This window comes from Lepidochelys olivacea (genome assembly GCF_965140295.1).
Source record: "Lepidochelys olivacea isolate rLepOli2 genome assembly, chromosome: 4".
Lineage (NCBI taxonomy): Eukaryota > Metazoa > Chordata > Testudines > Cheloniidae > Lepidochelys > Lepidochelys olivacea.
In genome coordinates, this window is record NC_140414.1 from 33,624,313 (window position 1) to 33,647,808 (window position 23,496).

At 42.5% G+C, this 23,496-nt stretch overlaps 1 protein-coding gene across 1 annotated transcript in view; it reads left to right on the forward strand.

The window, feature by feature from the left end:
* The first annotated feature begins 1,432 nt into the window (after nucleotides 1-1,432).
* The window catches only part of DAPP1 (dual adaptor of phosphotyrosine and 3-phosphoinositides 1), a 44,144-nt gene continuing 22,080 nt past the window's right edge, over nucleotides 1,433-23,496 (forward strand). Inside the window, exons 1-2 of the mRNA XM_084626053.1 lie at nucleotides 1,433-1,795; nucleotides 21,158-21,280. Coding sequence (XP_084482179.1) covers nucleotides 1,692-1,795; nucleotides 21,158-21,280 — 227 coding nt within the window. The 5' untranslated portion in view covers nucleotides 1,433-1,691. The remainder of the gene's footprint in view (nucleotides 1,796-21,157; nucleotides 21,281-23,496) is intronic.

Genomic DNA, 23,496 nt, shown 5'->3' on the forward strand with positions numbered 1-23,496 from the left:
ACTTCAGAGGATAAATCCCAAGACAAATCTGCTAATAGGTAGGTGTGGAATTGTGTGTGGAGAAGAGACTTCAGGATAGCCTTGAGAAGATCTACTGTTGATAGGTATGAATGGGGAAGGTAAGGAGGTAGCAGTAGCAGGAAAAAAGATTCCTCCCTTTGTGCATCGCTGGACATACACATCACACAAATGGAGCAATAATGACGGGCAGGAAGGAGGAGATAAATCCAGACTATTTCCATCTCCCACCTCTCCCCCCCAACCACCTGATAGGACTTAGGAAAATTTAAACTTGTAATTCACCACTGGAACAGCTACATAAGAATAGCCATACTGGGTCAGACCAAAGGTCCATCTAGCCAGTATCCTGTCTTCCGACAGTGGCCAATGCCAGGTGGCCCAGAGGGAAAGAACGGAACAGGTAATCATCAAGTCTCCTGTCGCCCATTCTCCACGGGTGATAGTAACAGTAGAAGATGTAGCATACAGAGGCCTCAGGTGTTTTTAACACCACATCATACACCCAAGCTCTGAGTGACATGATGGCTGGCATTATCCCCAGGGGTGCCACATTGGTGGTGAATTACATGTTCCAATTCCCCTAATTCCCTAATAAGCAGCTAGAGTGTGTCAGGTGCAGGTTATCAAGCTGAACCATTGTCAAGGATAATGCAGCCTGCATACATCCCCTGCACACTTGTCACTCATGGAAGGATTGTGTTGCTGAGGCACAGTCGCTTTGGGAGCTCCCCCGACTCCCTATGGCCAGAGCCTCCCCAAAATCCCCCCACAAATGCAGAGCGCCCTACACAACCCTGCAGGTCGAGAGGAACAAGGGGGGGGGGGTCGGAGGAGGGAAGAAGCCAGCAAACGGAGCGGGCCAGGGCCCCTTCTGAGCGTGGGCCCAGCTCCATGGCGTCACTGGAAACCCAGAACCCTCCAGGGGGTTCAGAACGTTTCAGAAGTGGTGTGCCGAGTCTTCATCTAGTCACTCTAACTGAAGGTTTCGCCTGCCAGTACTGCATTTTACCGTTTGTAGACGGTCACTTTCTATAAGTCGATAATATATAATGGAACTATTGTTGTATGTAGAGTAAATGAGGTTTTTAAAGGTGTTTAAGAAGCTTCATTTAAAATTAAATTAAAATGCAGAGCCCCCTCCCTGGACCGGTGGCCAGGCCCCGGGCAGTGTGAGCGCCACTGAAAATCAGCTGGCGTGCCCTAGGTTGCCTACCCCTGGCTTACTCAGGTCCTGGAGTGAGACAGGGAAGCCACTACAGGTCTCCAACAGGGCGGTGTCACAGAAGATGAGGAGGCAGAGAAAAGGTTGTTTGGAGGCGGGGAATTGCCGAGGCTTGGTCCCTAGCCGCGAGCCTTCCTCCTCCTCCTCCTCCTCCTCCCAGCTCGAGCCACACGCACCTTCCACACAATGCCGCGCGCGCCGGCTGCATTCCCCCGGGGGCCAGCGCTTCCCTCCCTGCCGGCGCCTCGGGCAGGGTGGTTAGGTGCAGGGAGGGACCCGCTCTCACTTCCTCATTGGGCTCGCTTGCCATGCAGCAGCAGCAGCAGCGGGCTGCTGCTCGTGCGGAGCGCCTCCTCCGCGGCCGCTGAGCGGGAGCCGGGGCAGGGGGCCCCCGGTCTCTGCCTGCCCGTCCCGGCGCGCGGCGGGGCGCGAGCCGCAGGTGGTGCGGATGGGCAAAGCAGAGGCGCGAGGAGGCGCGAAGATGAGCCGAGGCACGGGGGTCCTCCCCGCGGAGCAAGGAGGGGACGTGCTAGAGGAGCTGCAGAGCCTAGGGTAAGGGGCAGCAGGGCCCTGGGCTTTCCCTGCACCGCGCGCGGTGGGGGGTCAAGCCAGTGTTTGAAGCCCCCCCCCCCAGAAATCGCATGGCTGGTACCTAGCTGCAGGTCACTCCTCCCTGCTGCTGGCCCGTCGCCTCCTTTCCCTCTCGCCCTGGAAGCCAGAGGGGAAGTAGGGATCGCTCTGCATTGTGTGGATGGTGAGCAGTCGCAGGAATGCCCGGGGCTGCTTCCACCGTGGCAGCTGCAGGAGGGCGGCGGGGTTTGGGGCCTCCAGCCCAGGACAACGGTTGTGATGGTCGTCCCCCTCCTTCCCCACCAGGAATGAGGAAGTTGCTCTGTGCGTCTGCCTGTGTGCGGGTCTCCGTGCAGCTGGGTGGATGTGTGGTATCAGCGTGAAGGGGTCATTTCAAGTTTCTGTTTGAGAATTATTATTATTATTTTTTTTTAAAAGAGGATGATCTGTTAAATTACCCAAAATGTGAATTTAAAAAATGCGGAAAAGCCTGCAAGAAACTTTATCGATTAAAGAGGGACATTTCAGCAGCTGTTAGGATTTGAGGTTGTCTGCTGTTGCTGAATAGTCTTTGAGAGTTAGCATTTTTTCAGAACATTTTAACAGAATTATGATTTATTTATTTGAATGCGCCTTTGAAAAAATAAGGGGTGAGGAGAGAAAAAAACAACAACCCAGTAATATGAAGGTTCTGCATGACTATTTGCTTGTGTTTGGTACCTTTGCTATTATCATTATGAACTGGGAGATAATGAGGAGTTAAAGTGTGTCCTTATGCTTGATCAGAAATGAGAACTACTACTGTGCTAAAATGGTAGTAGCTGGCAAATTACACAGACCAAATGCTTGTTCTGCAACTACACCAGAGCCTCCAATTAACTTCAAAGTAAGCTCTGTGTGTGCATCCAAGGGCAGAATTTGGCCTCCTTCCATATGGCCGAATTCTGTGCGGGCTTACACCCTTTGCAATTCCTTTCATTTCTAGTGAGGTTGCATGGGGTGCCATTGACCACCGCATTTGGAACATCTTCCTGCAGTTTGGTTTTATTCACTAAAATAATTCCTGCTGAAACATAAAATCCAGCAAAAGCCTTTTCAGCAGGCGTGGCTGCTCCCCAAGTTCCTGTCCAAAGACTGCATAGCCCACGTCATCTCTAGAGCGTCACTCCTCTCTCCTTAACACCTGATTGAGTTAGCGAAAGGTCTGCAACAGGGAGTTCAGCAAAACAAGCATAACATTTTCCCCACTAGATCATCATCTGCTTGGTTTGGTTTGGTTTCAGTCAAACACACCCAGCTTGTTACACAGTACTTCTGAAAACGTGTCACAAATTGGGTGCCCAGAAATGGAGTCACTCAAAATTACTAGCCACTGTTGAAAATGTGAGAGACACACACACAAGTTTAAACTATGGGCCAGTTCCTTTCGCATAGGGTGATCAGATGTCCCGTTTTTAAAGGGACGGTCCTGTTTTTTGGGACTTTTTCTTATATAGGCACCTATTACCCTGAATACCCTGTCCCGTTTTTTCACAGATGCTATCTGGTCACCCTACTTATGCACTGCTGGTAATTGGTTGAGTGCATTTTGTAAGATCTGCCTACAGTGCTTTCATCATGCCAAGACAGTGAACCTGACTAGGTTTGCATCAGTTTCAGGCTGGCTGCGTTGCTCTAAGCAAAAGCTGTGGATGGGAGCAACAGCACAGATGGGATTGAGGAGGGGGAGAGGAGGCAAAGGAGGAAGGAGAAAACCACAAATAAAATCCCAGAAACAGAAAGGCTGGGATAGAAAGGCTGGCATCTATAGTTTCCGAGGAAGTTGGTGAAGATTAGAAGACCCACAAAGGAAAAAAAAATGCTTAATGTAAGGGTGGAGATTATGTGTCTGTTTCTTTTGATGGCAAGTTTAATGAATGAAGAAAGTAAATTTGACATGCTGAAGAAACTCAGAATTAAAACCTCCTCCCAACAGGTATTACCCCCACCCCCATTTGAAAGTGTAGAGGCGGGAAGATCTACTCATGGCAAAAGTGAAATGAAAGCACTGAGTAATGGTTCCCACAGCAACTGTAACTTATTTCTCTTTTTCATTTGTAATATTACTGGTCATGATGTTAAAGGTATGCTTTAGCCATGTGCAAATAGGCTGAGTTGCAGCTGCTGTGAGAATCATTACCTGACTTATTACATTCTCATTACCTGACTTATTCATTTAGATCCTGATTCAGTCAGTTAGTCTGAGCAGGCAGAGACCTGGGCCCACATGGAGCCCCACTGACTTCAGTAAAAAGAAAAGGAGGACTTGTGGCACCTTAGAGACGAACACATTAATTTGAGCATAAGCTTTCGTGAGCTACAGCTCGCTTATGCTCAAATAAATGTGTTCGTCTCTAAGGTGCCACAAGTACTCCTTTTCTTTTTGTGAATACAGACTAACACGGCTGCTACTCTGAAAACTGACTTCAGTGGGGATCCATCCTCAGAGACAACCTTGCAGGATCACAGCTTTAAATTTTCAACTGTGACATAGCAGATCAGGACACGCAGGTGAATGTAACACAGATGCAGGGATGGATTGAAAAGGAGAAGGGCTGCAACTTTATTTTATTTTATTTTAATTTTAATGGGAGGGACTCCACCCCCATCAATATCAGGCATCTACTTGAGCGCAAGTGCAACGTTAAAAGGCTCCTTGCCAAATAACCAATATTCAGGGTTGGCCCCCTTCAGTCTAACTGCTAAGATTCAGCCCATCTCTGAATCCTCCCACCCTCCCCTAATGAGGGGGAACGAGAGTATACAGGAAGGGTACCTCAGTCTGAGAAGACAGTCTCCCCTTTTTTCTCTCAGTTAATAGGATCCACAAGTTATCTCACTGGCTCCTTGAAGCCTCTCACCTACAGTGGACCTAGGGATCCATCCACATAGACCATCTTGCAAGATCACAGCCTTAAATTCTAACCTATAATGTAGGCTTTTTCGGTTAACATCAGTCTTTAGGATAAAGACAAATGACTACCCATACATGTGTGCAGTCCCTAGTGCAACAAGACTTGGAACCTGATTGGGGCCTCTCAGCATTACTTTAATATAAGTAATGTAATTGAAATTCTTTAAAGAAAAAAATAGATAGTGAGTGATCACATACTAAAAGAAATGACTGTGCATTTATTCCAACCGGTAATATGAGAATCAAATGGAAAAATAACTAAGGGAAAAAATAAAAGGAAAGATGCTGGGAGTTTTGTAATACATTGGATTGGACCTGGCCTATATTAGAAAAGTTGGATCAGTGTAACAATTTAAAAATCAATCTAGTTACACCAGTGCAAACCCCTACTGTAGATACATCTAAACCAGTTTAAGGCTTGATTTAGTTTAGTTCCATAACCCTTTTTTGTTTCCTTATGGTGTATAAAGGAGGCCTGAATGGTTGGTTGACTTTTTGTTCATTTACTTGAAATGTTTTTGTCTGCTTGTTGTTATTCAGATTTAATCAGGAATGTCAGTTCTGGTCTTCCCTTGATTTACTGGAGGCCTTGTTGTGGGTACTATGAGATGTTTATTGTGAGTTCTGTCACACCTTAATTGAAGAGGTGGAAGGGTTAGATTGAATTGAAACAAAAAGGAGGAAGGTCAAGAGGAGAAAAAGTGAAGTTTTAACTGTTCCTTTTGGTCAAGTGCCAGTCTGCTCTTTCAGCAGTGGTTTGTGGCCTTTCAGCTATTTGTAATCCACTTTCTACTATAAAAGCTAAAACTGAGTTGTTCATTATTCCACTTGTTTTTTTAATAGAAGAAAGTGAGTTGAAAGTGGCTGTTAGGCCATAAACTGCTAATGAAAAGGCAGCTAGACATTTGGGCCACAGGACAGGGGAGATAAGAACACAAATACCCCAGGAACTTTGGAAAAATAAGTTAATATTAGAAGGGAATTTTTAAAAAATTAATATAGTTAGAATAGTTTAGAACAGGTGTTTGTAACCTTTTCCCTAGTATTTTGTATCAGCTTTTGCGTAGAAACTAGTTTTCATAGTGGAAGGATACACACTGTGTAAAGACCACATAAATAATGTGTTTTTTAAATTAACTGTAAAGTCAATGAGCCGCAGCTAATAGCACAAAATCATTATAGGTTACTGGCAAACTTTTTGGGTTGCTGAAGGCACCTGGATGCACTTGGGACCAAGCAATAGAGGCTTATTGCTAAAATGAAAACCATTAGGCATAAAGCACATTACACCTCCAAAAGAGGTGTGCAATTCATGTGCCAGTGAAGAAACTGCACCAGACATACCTTCTGCTTCACTGTATAGAAACAAAGAAGTTGGAGAGGTTTTGAAGAAGTAGCCATCGGAAATGGGAAACCATTTTAACTGAAGCGTGAGGAAAAAACTTCTTCATGTTTGAGGCAAAGGAGAGAGGCTACAGGAAATGCCTCATGTGTCACCCTGCCACCAAATCAGAAGTGGACAGGAATGTAAAATGACTGCAATAACTAGAACCCATGCACCCCATGGTGAAATCCTTCTCTAGACACCCAGAGTAATGCAGTAACTTCAAGTACTCTGTGCACTAATTTTGACAACAGTTGTTTGTATTTTTGTTGTGTCAAAACATTGAAACCAATGTTTGCAAAAAGCACCTTTTCCCTCCCGCCTCTGACATAACTCAGAAACATATATCACTCAAAATGTCAACAACCAGGAGGTAAGATTTTTTCCCTGAAAATTATAAACAGAGATAATCTCAAGCAATGTAAATCCAGTTCTTTGGGGTCTGACTGCAGATTTTCCTCAGATTGGGTTATTTTTCTCTAGAATCTCAGTTTTCTTTCAAGAGACATACTTTTAGTCTTTCTGATAGGCAAATTTCCCAATCAAATCAAAACCAGAACCTAGCCTCACCTCTCTCTCTCCTTTCTTTTATTAAGCCACCATACAGTTTTGGAGAACCCCACCACCACAAGAAGTTTTTCCTCTTCGCATTCTCTTCCCTTTGGCCACCCAGTCTTGGGGAGTTGGGGAGGGGGTGGAAGGATGATGGCCGGTATAGGCAGTACATGTTTGGAGCTCTTTGGATAGCCAAGAGTTTTAGGGGTCAGATATTCATGAGTCAAGTGTGAAAACTCAAATGGTGCTAACAACACAAAGAAGGTGTGTGGTGCACTGAAAAGGTGCCTGGCAAAAGGAGCGAAAAGGGAAAAGCTGGAACATCCTGAATAGCCTAAGCCCTCGTCTACACTACGAGTTTAGGTCGAATTTAGCAGCGTTAGATCAATTTAACCCTGCACCCGTCCACACAACGAAGCTATTTTTTCAACTTAATGGGCTCTTAAAATTGATTTCTGTACTCCTCCCTGAGGAGGGGATTAGCGCTGAAATCGACATCGCCGGGACTGGAGTCATCAGTTAAAACTCACTTCCCTGAAATTACTAAAAAGATTAAAAGGGAAGCACTGAAATTCACCGAGAGATACACAGAAGTGTCTGCAAAAGATTGTTAGCGAGACTTCTTACTGACAAAAGAGGAAATAAGGCAATTTTTAAAAATTCTGTATTTGGTTGCTCCTAGGATCTACGTACAGTGTTTATAGCTGTTTCTGTTCATATATATGCTAACTTCTATTTGTGTTGTGATTAGAAACACGTTTGATGCAATCATGGGGCATAGGGGAATTCCATCCTCTTGTAATTCACATATTTGTGCAAGAGATTAGAATGTGGATCAGCTTGTCATCTGAGAAGCAAGAGGCCAGTTCTGCAGTGTAATTTCAATAGGTATGAGTTGCAGTGCTACTGGTTCATTTTCTGTTCTTTCTGGTATGGAGGTGACAGCAACATTGTGTGATACTATTTTTGAAGTGTTTTTTCTGTACATGCCAAGTGTTTCTTTTTTGTAAGGTGTATACAGTTCATCTCTTGTTTTTCCACACTGATGGGTTTTGTACATACTTAAATAGTATGCTATGCTATACTGAACAACACATTTCTTTAGGTAGAAAGAGGGAGGAAACAAGACCACATTGGAAATTGGAGACACACAGAAATAGATTATCAGTTGAGAGAAGGGGAAGAGAAAATGGAAGTGAGAGTGGAAGAGATTAAAGAAGTATAAGGAGAGAAAGAATACAGCTAGAAAAGACATAAGCCTTTAAGGTTGGAAAAATTACTTTCAGTTACTCATGTTCCTACATTTTATTATTTTTTCTCTAGCAAAACAAAGTAATGGAGGAGGATCTGACCTTAAAGTCTGGTTTTGTTCTGCAAAGTAGGCCCCTTCTTACCCAGTAGCTCTGCTCCCTGTGGATATTAGTTTCTGTTTACTGACTAAAATAATTTTCTGCTATCCTTTCTTTACTCATTTTAGCCTTACAGAGGGAGAGGGAGTTTGATGCTATTTCTGTTCGCACTCCATCAGCAAAATTATTAGCTATGTCCTAATTGCAGAATCCTTACTGTTAGTGACATGTGAGGCAGAAAGAACCCAGTTTGACTCTCAGATGCCAGATGGAGTTTCCAGGGCTAGTAGGTAGAAAAAGATAATTTTTTAAAACTGGTAACTCAGCATAATTGATCTGGAAATCAATGAGACAATAAATACAGGAACCAGTGATGCCATATTGCAAAGTCACTTTTCAGAGTAGTGGTCCACTTTGTGTCTGATCCAATGCCCACTGAAGTCATAAAAGTCTTTCCTATTGACTTCAGTGGGCTTTGGATCTGGCTCTTTCTGTCTGGGAACATGCATAATTCCATGGGCAATAGAAAGTTAAGAGAGGTGTCATTTGATTTGCAAAAATCTACAGAATCCTAATTGGGTATCATTCAAAATCCCGTTATCCCACAAGGACAGTGGTACCAAACACGACAAACCTAGAACAATTATGCAGGTTAGACAAACACCCCTGTCAGGAATGGTCTAGATAATCTTAGTCCTGCCACGAGTGCAGGGGACTGAACTAGATGACCTCTCGAGGTCCTTTCCAGTTTCATGATTCGATGCAGATATATAGTCAAGAAAATGTTTAAAAATAGGGTTTTTTAATTTTACTTAAGACAGGCATGTCAAACATGCAGCCCTCACACAGCTAAAACGTGACCCTTGACTGACAGTACTGTGTTACCAGTTAATGCTCAGAACGCGATACCGTAATCTGTAACATCAAAAAATTGGGTAAGTGGAAGCAGTGCTTCAAGCTGATTTACCATCATTGGCAAAAAAAGAAGTACCGGTAGTTCAGCAGTATTGATTATCAGCTTTGTTTATTACGTCAGAAGAGTCGTAATGCTGATGTCTTAACCAGTGCTTCGTCTCCAGAAATGACTGGAATCCATCCGCAAATGGTATGCACGTTGGTACGTAAGTACAGTAGCGCCTCAGCGTTATGAACACCAGAGTTATGAACTAACCAATCACACACCTCATTTGGAACCAGACATACGCAATCCGGCAGCAGCAGATACAACAAAAACCAAAAAAACAGTACCGTACTGTGTTAAACGTAAACTACTAAAAAAATAAAGAGAAAGGAGCATTTTTCTTCTGCCTAGTAAAGTTTCGAAGCTGTATTAAGTCAATGTTCAGTAGTAAACTTTTGAAAGAACAACCATAATGTATTGTTCAGTTTTACGAGCAACCTCCATTCCCGAGGTGTTCGGAATGCTGAGGTTCTACTGTACATTACAGAACGTAATTCAACGTCTTCTGTGAAGAGCAGACTGAGGTCTTTGAAGTCATTTTCCAAAGTGTACAGGACTTGCCAAACCAGTTCCACTCACCCAACATACATTCCACTCTCTCTGACCTATTGTGCACCCTGGAGAGCTGCAATACCACGGAATGAATCAAGCAATTTCATCAGGTTGAATTGGTGACAAAGCCAACTGTTGGAGTGGTGCGGCATGAAGATGGTTGAGCTTCAGTTGCTTTTTATTCGATTTGTCAGGACTGCTAATTGGAATTTGCACCTTGCAGCATTGGAAGACTTCATGAAATACTTTTTTGCTTTAGATGAACTATTCTGCGATGATTGCCTGGTACCTCACTGAAATAAGAGGTGTAGAAAAGTCTGACCTGGACATATGGGAAGAATTTCAAAAAGGAAATTGGGTTGTTAAAAGGTCGACAGTTCCCTTCTGTGCTCTTAGCTCAGATGAAGCCTTAGAACATGAAAACAGAGCAATGAAGGTCGTTGGGGGCTGGTGGGCATAACACAGCATCCAAATGCTCTCCGCTGTTTGTTTTCTGACAGCTCCAGAACTCCACTGAATTTGGAATGAAACATTAATCATGACTGGGATGACCTGACCAGGGGTGGGCAAACTTTTTGGCCCGAGGGCCACATCAGGGTTGCAAAACTTTATGGCGGGCCAGGTAGGAAAGGCTGTGCCTCCCCAAACAGCCTGGACCCCGCCCCCCTATCCACCCCCTCCCACTTCCTGCCCCCGTCAGAACTCCCGACCCATCCAACTCCTTGTCCTCTGACCGCCCCCTCCCGGGACCCCTGCCCCAACCACCCCAAAGGACACCACCCCCACCCAGCCCCCCCTGCTCCCAGTCCCCTGACTGCCCCGACCCCTATCCACAACCCTGTCCCGACTGCCCCCCAGGACCCCAACCCCTATCCAATCCCCTTTCTCCCCGGGCTCCTTGCATATGGCCCTTCACAGTCCAGCTTTCTCTAACACAGTTTCCTCTGGCCAATCCTCTTTTCACCCTGGCACAGTCACTTTTCACCCCTTCTTCTCTAACCACTTTCCAACTGCCCACTGCAGGCAGATTCTGAGCTCGAGCGGCCCTCTCCCGGGCGCTCTCTCTCTCCCCAGGACAGCGCTCCGTGCTGCTGTACCATGGCTGTCGCAGGTGCTAGGGCCAGGGCCCGGGTTACTACGGTAACACCTGCCAAGATTTGGCTGAACACTTGGTTAGGAGGCTGAAGAGAAAATACTAGACCTGTGACAAAGTCCATCTAATCAATTCAAAATATTACCAGAAAGACGAGACCAAGAAGCGTTCCAAGCAGGTGCTTGGGGCGGCAGTTAGAAAGGGGCGGCAGTTCCCCTGGCCACGGCGGCAATTCGGCGGCGGCTTCTCCCTTTGGCCATCCGCGGCGGCAGTTCTTTGCACTGCTTGGGGCGGCAAAAACTGTACAGCCGGCCCTGGAAGAGACTCCTTGGTTTTGCACCTTTCCACGACAAAATCATTGGCTCCACAAACACCTGTGGTGTCACAATGAAGAAGCTACTGTCTCGTGCTCACACAAAGGATGAGTTAACTGCATATCTTGCAGGAAAAATGCTCCAGCATGCGAAGAATTGCCCAGAGAATTTTGTCATTGCATGGCCGAATGAAATTTCCGCCTCTTACTGTTCAATGGAGTTTCTTCGTAGTTCCCATGAGGAGGCCAACATTAAAATTACGTTGTATGCCATCAATGCCACAGAGAGATGATACTAAATTCCGAATTATTACAACACAGATATTCTAGTGCTCTCTGTGAGACAGTACCCAAGACTTCGGCCAGATTCTGGTTTTGTGCCTGCAGCTGGGGGACAGCACTGCTGTTTATCCCTCAGAGATGTGCTCCTATCAGTTGGACTATGAGAAGAGGCCAGACTGCCAGGTTTCCATTTCCTTTCAGAGTGACACACTACTGGCAGGTTGGCTAGAAAGACCAAATTATCCCACTGGAAGGCATTTGATTCAGTCTCTGAAGACTCTCTCTCTCCTCCCTCTGAAGGTGCTCAGAATGGCTGAGACAGTCGCTGAGGAGGTCATAAATGCACTGGAGGCATTCATATGCTGAGTTTACTGTTTGAAGACCGATATTATGACACTTGCAGAGCTACGTTGGTGAATGGTTTCCAAACAAGCAGGCATATAGAGAAAAATTACCACTGACAAGGTATGCATTTATTCCAGCTATCAAGAGGGTAAATTATCAAGCAATGGAATGGCTCCAGAAAGGGGAGGACAGCTTTGGATGTGCTCAATCAATCAGGCATGAATGGGTCTTGGAGGATGGACTGACCACACCAGCTGCGGGTGAAATACCATGTGCTCCCCAATTAATCCTTCAGATAATCTAATGCTCAGGTGCAAAGACCAAATGTTCCCTCTGCAAATGTTTGGCCAACAGCCTGCCTTGTAGTTTGGCACAGACAAGGATTGATGTGATAATGTGCCCTAGATGGAAATGACATAGATGATGGCTTTGATGAATAAATGTTTTCAGTCCTACATGGCAAGGCTAGCTTCCCTAGGATTACCAAAGGTCAATGTCTTTTTGGTGTAAGCAGTGCATCTCTATGTTAAAGTACAATTTTAAAATGTTGATTTTAAAATCATTTTTTCAAATACATCTACATACTTGTTCTAGATTTGTCATATTTGGTACGATTGTGTTTGTGGGAGAAAGGGCTTTCGAATGACACCCAACTGGACCCATTTCTGATGACACTGTATTATCAAAATTTCCGCCAAGTGGAGGACCTGGAGCTGGGAGACAGAGGATGGGTGAGTGGGACAGTGAGTCCCCCCTGCCATGTTGCAGACACCATTGAAATGATGGTTCTGTAGATCTTTACAAATCAAATGACAGCTCCCTTATCTTTCTGTCACTAACTTGCCCAGAGAATGAGATTTTACTGCACTATGCTGCCAGACTCTTTACACTAAGGATGAAAGAATCTTCAGGCTGGTAAGATCTTGGGGACAGGAGAGAATCTTGGGTCAGTCTTGGTGTACGTGGGGGGATAGGAGGAGGACACCTCCACACCATGTCATTTTCAATTCAAATTCTCTTTTATAGAGTATAGCTGTGAAAATTCACCTGATTGGGGAGGAGAGGGGAAGATCCCTGATGGGGAGCCATGTGTAACCCACATCCCCTCAGTGCAGTGCTCTGTCCCCCTCACTTGGTAGCTGGGCCATGTAGAGAGATTCATAAGCCTCAACTAACAAAGGCTCTTTTAGTTTAGGGAAGAGGCTCATGCATTAAGATCTAGACTCCCAGGTTCACTCCCTGCTGCCAATGACACGTTAATAGGTGTAATATCACATTGCTGCTTCACAAAATGAAATGGGGAAGCGACCCAAGTGCATAGTGATTGGTGTTGCTAAGAAGACACTGCCTAAATTCTTATTATGTGGAACTATGTGGGTGTTCTGATTTACCACTAGTTTCTCTCCATTAAGTCTTATCACTGAGGTAGATATTCTGCTCAAGACACAAAAAACGTGATGGGGTACAGACAAGCCCGTTCTTGCAAAAAATGTTATCTGAGACAAGTATCATTCCTGAGAGATTAAAAAAAATTGGAAGAAAAGCTACTTCTCATATTTGTCTGTACAGTGCCTGTCACCATGCTAAGTACATATGAATATTGTAAAATAAGAGGCCATAAGACTAACACGTTGTCTACACTGGGATTTTAACCACCACTGCAAACTCCTAGCACAGACACAATTTGTGCTATTGCACAGCTTACCCTGTTCGACAACAGGAGTTTGCACTGGTGGCTAAAAGCCAAGTGTAGATAAGACTTTAGAACAAGGCTGAGCTCTGTTCTTGCCTTTCAGGGGAGCTATCTCTTGTCATCTTTTATGTGAACAGCAGCTCCAGTAAAGCCTATCCTATCACTAATTTAATCTGTAAAACAGTAGGGTAGCAGAAGGTGACTAATTCCTGAAAAGAAAAGGAGTACTTGTGGCACCTTAGAGACTAACCAATTTATTTGAGCATGAGCTTTCGTGAGCTACAGCTCACTTCATTGGATGAAGCTCACGAAAGCTCATGCTCAAATAAATTGGTTAGTCTCTAAGGTGCCACAAGTACTCCTTTTCTTTTTGCGAATACAGACTAACATGGCTGTTACTCTAATTCCTGAAAGTTATTCTCCTCTGAAGCAAGAGAAGTCAGTGCTCATTATTGCTATGTACATACTAAAAAAAAAAAAAAAAAAAAAAAAAAAGCCAGCATCAGACCAGTACCATCCTTGATCAGAATCAAAAATAAATGTTGTTCCCTCCCTGAATGAGCAGGGAAAATCTCCTATCAGAGGATGAGCCTCCAATAGTAAATTCATTAAAAGCGCTCTTAGACACTCACATACTGTACCATGGTTACGAGCCTGGGATAAAGAGATGAGGTTACCCAGGGTAACAAGTAATTGAAGCAACAAACAGATGACAACAAGAATGTCCTTCTGGCAAAGGTGAAAAAATGAAGTTCTGTATCACAGAAGCTGAGTGATGAATAGTGGAGAGCCCAGACTAAAAAATAAAGCAGGAATCAAGAAATTGAAAATTAACTGAAGAGCTGAGGTTTTGCTGGGAGAAACGAGACCTTTTGGAGAAACAGTATCATCCAATAATGTACATCTATTAGACCTACTGGAAGACTTCCAAGGCCAAAGAGTCAGGGTGAACGTGCCCAGGAGAGGCACTAATTCAGCACAGCTACCGGGCAGGGGAGGGGTCCTGTGTAAATAAAGTTGTAATTTAAAGCGGCTTTCCTCAAATGGAGGATGGTGGTGGGACTGTTACTTGGGTTTCCTTGGGGATCATGCTGTGGCTGGACACAGTGGTCCCCTGAGAGCATATGTGTTTGTGTGCGCACATGCCAATTAAGCCTAAAATAAATTTCTGGAGCAACGTATTAACATTACCAGGACTCAGTATAAGTTTGTTTGTCTGAGAGCATCACCTGTCTCTTTGGTTATGTTTCCAAGGAATGACTTTTGTGGAAATGATGAGACAAATAAATAAGATTGCATAGTCCCTCATTCCTCCTCTCTAAAAACAACCTTCCTTCTCTCCTCATATTGTACGTAGGATTTATCACAGACAAAGGGGAGCTCATTGTAAAAATATTAGTACCACATAAATGAATGGCAGTGAAGATAGCTATGGCACTAGAATGCCTTAATCTCTCTCTTCACACAAAGCCCTCCAAAGAAGCCAAAGCAGGCTGTGTGTCCCTGGCTGACCTTCAGTACAATACGTCTGCAGTGTGTAGAGCTCTGTTTCTGGAACATTACTCAGAGAAGCAAACTATTTATTCTGAGTAAAGTAGGGGAGTTATTTTTGGCGGGACCTTCCCAAAATCACTCTGATGACTCTCAGAGGTGTACAGAATCCAAACCATGGTGCAAATTCAAACAAATATTACATAAGATGCCTTTCAGTGTATTCAAAGAAAGCAAATTATTGGCATTACATGTGGCTGATCTTAGTGATGCATTCAAAGAGACAGATACTTTAACAGTGAACAGTCCTTTCATTTTATATCATACTAGCAGCAATATTAATTTCCTCCTAATAACATTAGCAGTACTTGTTTTAAATTACCAGTGAAGACTATAAATTGCCTTCTCCATCTGCCTATTGTTTCCCTCGCTTGGCCCAATCCCTTCTGTATTTAAGAAGCCACTGAGCTGTATGGGATTCCCTAATCCAAACAGTTGTCTGCTTCAGGCATCACATAGAATGAAAACAGAGATTAAGTTAAAATTGACCACCCAGGGTAAAGTTCTTTTGATCCAGCTCTCCTAGCTGAGTGTACTATATTCACACCCAAAAGATTTATTTATCGTCAATGTGTGAATAACAAGTGTACTGTAGTCTGCGGATATGTTTAGAATGGATTGTTTATTCACATAAGAACAGCTATACTGGGTCATCAGTGGTCCACCTCACCCAGTATCCTATCTTCTGATAGTGACCAGTGCAAGCTGCTTCAGAGGGAGTGAACAGAGAAATTATAGAGTGATCCATCCCCTGTCATCCAGTCCCAGCTTGTAGCAGTCAGAGGTTTAGGGACACCAAGAGCATGGGGTTCCATCCCTGCCCATCTTGGCTAATAGCCATTGATAGACCTATCTTCCATGAACTTATCTAATTCTTTTTTGGACCCAGTTATACATAATCATGACTATACTGCTTTTCTTCAGTCAAATTTAAGGGGGCTGGTTAACAGTTTATTTCCAAATGGGGTTTTCCTGAAGATGCACAAATCGAGCTGAAAGTTATTTGTATTGTCAATAAATAATGGCTCTGGGTGGCTCCTCGGGTTAATTCAGGATGCTTTAATGAGCTTTGTGTGATTAAATTTGTGCAGGAGTAGACAAGTTCACTGTGAGAGACAGTAAAAGGATGTCTGGATCCTGTTTCAATACTGTATCAACAACTATCATTGACTATGTCTGCACAGTGCCTAGCACAATGGGACAAGTGAGGCTCCTAGGCAGTACTGCAGTAGAACTAAATTAAGAACAATATAAAAATGTGGAGTGTCATTGGGTTTAATACGTCTTCGTTATATATTTAACATTAAAATATTTCTATGGATTGTTAAACTGAGGTTAGTGCAGTTCGGAAACTGATCTGTAACCCTTTCACAGGGGGACAGCCCCATGGCTCGTGTCACACATGAACTCCCTTTGCAAACAGGTGACCCGCACTAGCAGCAATGCCAAGTGTAATTAAAAACTTTTTTGTCAAGTACATTTCATAGCGGATTCGTACCGAGATGAATTCTGACCTTTTGAACATCTACACTGCTGACTTGAGGAAAACAGTTACGATGACTGAGAGCAAACCATCTATTTATATGCATAAATGGCCTTTTACAGACTTTCCTGGCGATAGTTGGATGAAAATATTTGATTTGTCTGCAGGCTTTAACCAAAATAAAATAAAAAGGGTTGTCCCTAAATATATGCAGTAGGTCAAAGAAAACAGATTTGAGTGACCATTTCAAGGATCAGTCAATAATAAAGATTTCCAGATTACTGAGACCTTTCATTGTGTCAGAGAGCAAAAAGAAGAAAGAAAGTAATTCTACTAAGTCTGACACAGTTGCTTTGGTAGCAGCAGCTAATTGATATTGCCACATCCATTTTTACTTTCTTTATGAGCTGACCAGGATTTCAGGGACTTTTGTTTGTGTGGGGGCTTTCTTGGCATACAAACACCTTGCAAAATAACCCCTCAACTTAAAAGCCAAAATACATCCAGTCAAAGGTGTGAGAACATTTTGAACAAAAACTAGAAACCCCATTTTATGAATGTTAAATTTTTCCATTTAATTTTCCATATTTTTAGAAAGGTCCCATTTCATCAAAACTATTTCAATATTTGTGCTCGAAAAGAAACTGTGTTTGAAAGTGAAAATGGCTTTTTATTCAAAATACTTCTATTTTTAAATCTCAGAAAGAAGGCCTTCTGAAACTCCTCATTTCTTTTGAAGGAACAATAGTGTACATGACCAACTTCAAGTTTAACATGCCTTCAATGTGAAAATAAATATTTTCTGGAAATTTTAGGGGGAAAACCTGTGTTTCTTGATCACAGAATGAAGTGAGGAAGCATTTTATATGAAATTTCACCAAAAAATGTTGCCCTTTCTTCCAGCTCTAGAAGTGGGTACGTGTTTATACTGGTCTCATCACCATGGTATTGGAACAACACAGATCTGACCTTTGACTGTTAGTTATTCTGGGGCTTGGTTACAAAGCACGTTTTGACTAACAGGTGTTTTAAAGGATGATGCTTTGATCTTTAAATGTACATTATGTTTGATTGCATACTGTGTAGTGTGTAGGTGGTTCTCTGAGCAGGTCCAAAACCCAAACAATCTTGGTAGTGTTAAGTTTCTATCTGCATTAGGTTTCATTGGGGTCTTGTCTTCCATAGAGCTTAAAATTGTGAAGTCTTTTTTAATAAGGAGACATACAGACTAACTGGCCTTTGCTTCTTCAATAGGCTTCAAGAAGCAGTCTTAAATTATCATTAAAGCTTCATAGGAAGTGTCCATTTAAATACTGAATTGCAATTACGAATGAGGAGAAAAAGGGGACACACTGTTACCATGTGTCAGGTTAGGGACTGCTGTATCATGAATGCCAGGAAATCCTGTGGTCCAACTTCTGCTTTCAGTTACATTGGTCTAAATGCATTGTTGGTGTAGCTGAGAGCATAAATTTGTCCCAATAACTTTTCTTATATATACACACAGAGCAAAGAAAGGAAAAACAAAAACAAGAGCCTTGCTAAACTCAGATTTCCTTAGGTTTCAAAACAAAATGCTAACTCATGCCTAGCATGTCCTCTAAATCACAATTGTCTCTTAAGACACCCACAGTATCACTAGTAATTTATTTATTAGCAGGAGTACAGTTTCACTTGCCAGGGTATATGGACTGGCTACCTCCTGAGAGCCCCCTTGTGGCTAGGGGGGCTCTGCAGTACCCTGCTTCATTCCCTCTCACCAGGGATCCTCAATAAATTCCACAAACAGACTTCTCTCTCTTCAACACCCATCCGTAGGGCCTGGGTTTATTAACATCAAAGTTCAGAACAAAACTCAAAGTCTGCAAAGTTCAACTCAATTCCCTGCTTTTAGCAGACCACTCCCAGACCTTCCGAGCTGGGGTGTGTGGGTGGTGGGGGGTCTTTTCTTCTCCCCGGGAATCTGCTGTTGGCAGCTCTTCCAAAATCCCAGGCTTCTGTCTTGCCTGGTGCTCACAGCCCTCCCTAGCTGGTCAAGAGTCCTTTGCAGGAGCTCCTGCTCACTGCCACTCTTCTACAGTCCCTGTCACAGCTTCCTCTCTCTGTTTCCCTATGTTTATAGAGACCAGCTGCCCTCTATCAAATGCCATGTGAAGCTGTTAATGAGGCACAGGTGGTCTGGACTAGTTCCCTCTTACAGGGCCCAGTCTACCATGTGACTGTCAGATATTGTATTCTCTCCTCTCCCACTCATTTTTAGACTTTTTATACAGGGACAGGGCCTTTAACAGGGGTTGGTAGTCTGGCCTGCATGGTCAGTGCCCTTTTTGGTATCCGGTCTACCGTTAAGTTGTACCAGGACAATTTTTGTGAGATCTTCCCATTTATTCGGTGCCCCTTTTCTTTCTGATTTACTCTATTCTATGTTACCTTCCTCCAGAAATTTAAGCCAGGTTACCTACATCCCACAAATAGTGCTCAGAACTTTGCAGGATTCAGTCCTGGCTATAGAAGGACTAAACATTTTTAGATGAAATTTTAGATTTCACTCTCTTCCCCTCTGCTGCAAAAAGTTATACTTCCTCCACTGAATATTTTAATTGAGACAGTTCTATTTGTCTGCAGTTTGTTTAGTGCAGGGAGTCGTGAGCTGTCAGCCTCCACTCCAAATCACGCTTTTCCTCCAGCATTTATAATGATGTTAAATATATAAAAAAGTGTTTTTAATGTGGGGTGCGGGGGTCGCACTCAGAGGCTTGCTGTGTGAAAGGGGTCACCAGTACAAAAGTTTGAGAATCACTGGTTTAGTGATATGGATGAATGGTGTTGCTGAGATGATGCGTTAATGTACAGGGTTTTTCTTAACACCCTTGTCTTTTTGGTTACAATAGTATGTGCTGCATGAGACATTTGCCCAAAAGAAGAAGTGTACCAGAGAAAAAACATTTCAGGAAATACAGATTTAGAAGATAGTAGACAGAGCTTAAAAAGGGTAAAGAAATGTCTTCCACCTAAATCAATGTCTCTTGCAGGATGGAAGGAAAAATATTATAGAAAGTTAAACTCAGATTTTTGTAGAAACTACAACAACCAATGAGCTGTGAATAAGTATTTAGAGGGACACTGTCAACCTGAGGTATTTTTAAAAAAAAAAAAATTAAAGTTCATTTTCTGAGAGAGCACCTTTTAAACAGTCTACCTGGATTTTTTTAATGGGTTTTTCTGCTTGCCTATTGATGTCTGAAAGGGTCTTTTCACTTAGTCTCTGTACACAGAGTGCTGTCAAATGCATAAAGTGCACAAACTGAGAAAATATAATAAAGAGTCATTTGTGGTTCCCTTTCAGCATAAATAATCTTCAGCATTCCCTGAGTCAAAAGAGCGAGAGGCACACAATACAATACTATTAGCTTTTCCATCGGAGGATCTTCCCTCTTTAATACCCATGCTGAGAGGCTGTTTCTCATAATGCATCTCATGTAAACCTGTGATTTACATAATCTAGTGCATTAAATGTTGTCTGGCTCCACACGTCCTTTATTCCTCCATGGCCCTGGCCCAATGAAGGGAAATGTTGTGAAAAATATAGTAGCTCCCACTGGCTCAGCCCCACCTGAGTGAGACTGGGAGCCCCAGCACAGAGCAGCTGCTGCTGAGCTTTTTAAGTGAGCAGAATTGTATGACATCGGGCTTAAAATTCTCGCAGCTCATCACATCAGGGCTCCCAACGCTGTGAACAGCAGTGGCGCTCCACAGGTGGCAGATTGGCTTGTGATTTTATACGCTATTTGTATCCAGCCTTAACCCCTTGTTAACATAAATAAATCCAATCGGGGTGCACATCTCACCACCTGTGTTTTCACTGACCAATGCTGAATGCTTACTGATGCCTTTGGAGTACAACCATTGCTTTTATGAGAGGAGACTTGGCTTGTTGAGCCTAGCAAAAAGCAGGCTGAGAGGAGATTGATCAAGGGGTACATATCAGAGAGGTGAAGAGCTATTTAAGCTAAAGGACAATGTTGGCACAAGAAGCACTGGAATGGTTCAGTTATGGTACAGTGGCTTAAAGCGACACATCACGACAATCCCCCTTTCTGAAGGTGGACATTCACAGTCCTGGAGAGACTGTAACTATTGGTGAAAACAGCAGTAACTTGTGGGTGGATTTCCAATCAGAAATCGACCTAGACTTGAAGGAAGCGTGCTGCAGAAACCAGAGTGCTCACGAGCTCCTACCCTGCCCTGATTTGGGTCGGTCCCCCACAATGCTCCTGTTTACTATGGTGTCTGGAGGTCCAGTTTGAAGTACTATCAGGAAACTAAGTTGAGAGAACTCGGATTTTTTTCCCCATAATATGCCACAATTTGCTACCCCCTGCACCATTCAATGGAAGGAAACAAGTGGCTTTATAGTCAGAACATTTGAGGGTTTCAAACAAAGTCTGAACCAGTTCCTTGGAAGAAGTAACTGAAGGAGAAGTTGGATATTTAAAACCATCCCCCTTTTGAGATATAACTGAACAAAATAGCTAGACTCCCCCTCCCAACCCCCCAAAGTCAGAATTGTGTTAATTTTTTACTGAGCCAGTTTCTTTCAGACTTCCCAAAGGGAGTCTCCTCTTGAAAATTTCCAGGCCAAAAGGAGTTATCCTGCAAAATGTGTGCGTGTGTGTGTGTGTGTGAGAGAGAGAGCGAGCATGTATGTGTGAATATTGAGGGTTATAATAGAGAGCTGGTTGCAGCCCCAACTATGGAGTTATTACTGCTTCACAACTCACTACATGTCAGCCAGAATTGAGTGAAGCTTTAACCTTTATGTCTTGCTAGGTGGTACCACGATAATCTCACCCGCCATGCAGCAGAGGCTCTTCTTCTTTCCAATGGATGTGATGGAAGCTATCTCTTAAGGAAGAGTAATGAAAGGAATGACTTGTATTCTCTCTCAGTAAGGTACAATATGCTGAATTAACTTACATGACTTCACATTACTACTAATTTTAAGCATCGTTCACTTACCACCATGTTTATTTGCAATAGTAATGCACTTTATTAACTGGTAATAATCACATTAATAGTTTCTGTGATCTGGTAATCAAAAAAAGGTTTGAAACATCCCATCACCTAATATTTGTGCTCAACTTCATAGGTCCATAAGAGTTCATCTTGCTGAGAGATACTTCATTCCATGAACTGCTTTAAAATTAAACATTGTACAATCACTCAAAACCCTCTATAATGGTAAAATCAATTAGATTAGCAGCCATAATAATAAAGGGAGGCAGACAGAAGTGAGCAGAAAGACTCCATGGTGAAAAGTTGCTGACCCCTGATCTGGAGTCATTGTAATATATTGCACTTTGAAACCAAGGTCAGTTGCACTTGTGAAGCCCAGTTTCACAGTGGTGCAGAGCATCAACACCAGTGGTTTTCATCAGTGTATACACACCAGCACAAATATCTTCAGTACAGACATGTTCCCAGACTGTGAGCTTTGTGGGGCAGGGGAAACCTTAAAAACAAACCCACAAACCCTCATCTATACAGTGCCTAGCACAATGGGGCCTCTAGGAATTACTACAACACAAACAATAAGTATCCATAACAGGTGCCTAGTGTAAAAATCATGAAAAGGAAAACTCTTAGAAACAAACAGTTATTTCTTAATTTTTAAAGAATATAATTTCTCAGTGGCCTGACTATTTTTACATTAGCAGAAAGAATTAAGCACTATTTGAACTAAGCCTCTGCCACTGGCAATTTCTCTAACAAAATCCAGGACAGTTTTGCATGACAATCTGAAAGTTATATATAGTAAACCGGAAAATGTATTTAAAAGAGTTACTACTTGCAATAACTTAAGAATAAATTAAATATTTGTAAACAGCTGATAAAAAGAAAATTGCTCCTTAAGTCTCATTTTATATCTGCAAGACTGAGGTTCATGCTGGAAGGGTTTATTCATCCTTGAAAATTGTGAAGTGAATATTGATACAGTGTCATTGGTTTGTTACTTTGTTAGTTGAAATAAAAATCACAGGTCAGGATCCTTGGCCCTGATTCTTTACTCCGTTACGTCACTTTTATGCTGGTTTATCTCTATTGAAGTCAGTGGAGTCACTCCAGCACAAAAGTGGTGAGTGGAGTAGAGAATATTAAGTTTCACTGACAGCTCAGACTGCCCAGATCTTTTAGATGCCCAGTGATAGTTCCTTCAGAGATGCATGTAATAACAACTTATTATGCAGGGACATGGTGCATATCAGCTAGAGTACACGCTTTCCTAGTTACCCAACTGTTGTGGGGTAGCTGATTGCATTGTGAAAGAGAGGAAGAAATGCACAAAACAAACATCTAGCAAATTTCCTCTGTGGGAATGTATGTCCTGTTATTTAGAAGATGAAATCAGAGTAAGTCTTTGAATGATAGATTCTATTTTTTTAATTCTTATATAAGGCATCCAAAGATGACACTTCAGATGTATGAAAATAGGTTTCATGTGAAAAATTAGTATCCAAAACTCAGGATCAATGAGCATAATTAAAGTTAGTCCTCAGAGTGCTTTACAGTTTGGTATAAATGTTTGCTTCCATCTTTGGATGATGTAGATCAGAAGATACCTCAGTAGAACTGGTCAAAATTTTTTAATCATAACTTTTTTAATACAAAAAATGCCTTGTCAAAGGAAATGAAAATTTTTAGCAGTAATGTATTTCCCTTGACTATTTTTTTTATTTTTCAGCCAAATGAATTGAAAAAGTTTGATTCAAATAAAAAATTTTCATTTTATTCCATTATACTGTCCCCTTTTTCTTTTCCCCACAGAAATAAAGGGAGGGGGAGGGAAAAGGGAGGAAAAGTGACAATTTTTCATTTGAAACAAAAATTTGGTTAATTGAAAGATATTTTCAAACAAAATGAAAAATGCTTGTTTAATTCTAAATTATGTCCTGGATGTTTTGATGAAGCTAATAAAAAAAAATGTTCATTACAAAATGAAAAGTTTAAATTTTGTTAAGATATTTTTCATGGAACATGCATAACATTTTCCAGCCAGCTCTATATCTTAGTGTATAGCTGGTCTACTCTCCTGAATATCTTCTATCTGTCCTTTCACACGTACACACATGCCCAGACTTTATCAGTCATCATTAATGGCTTGCTTCAGT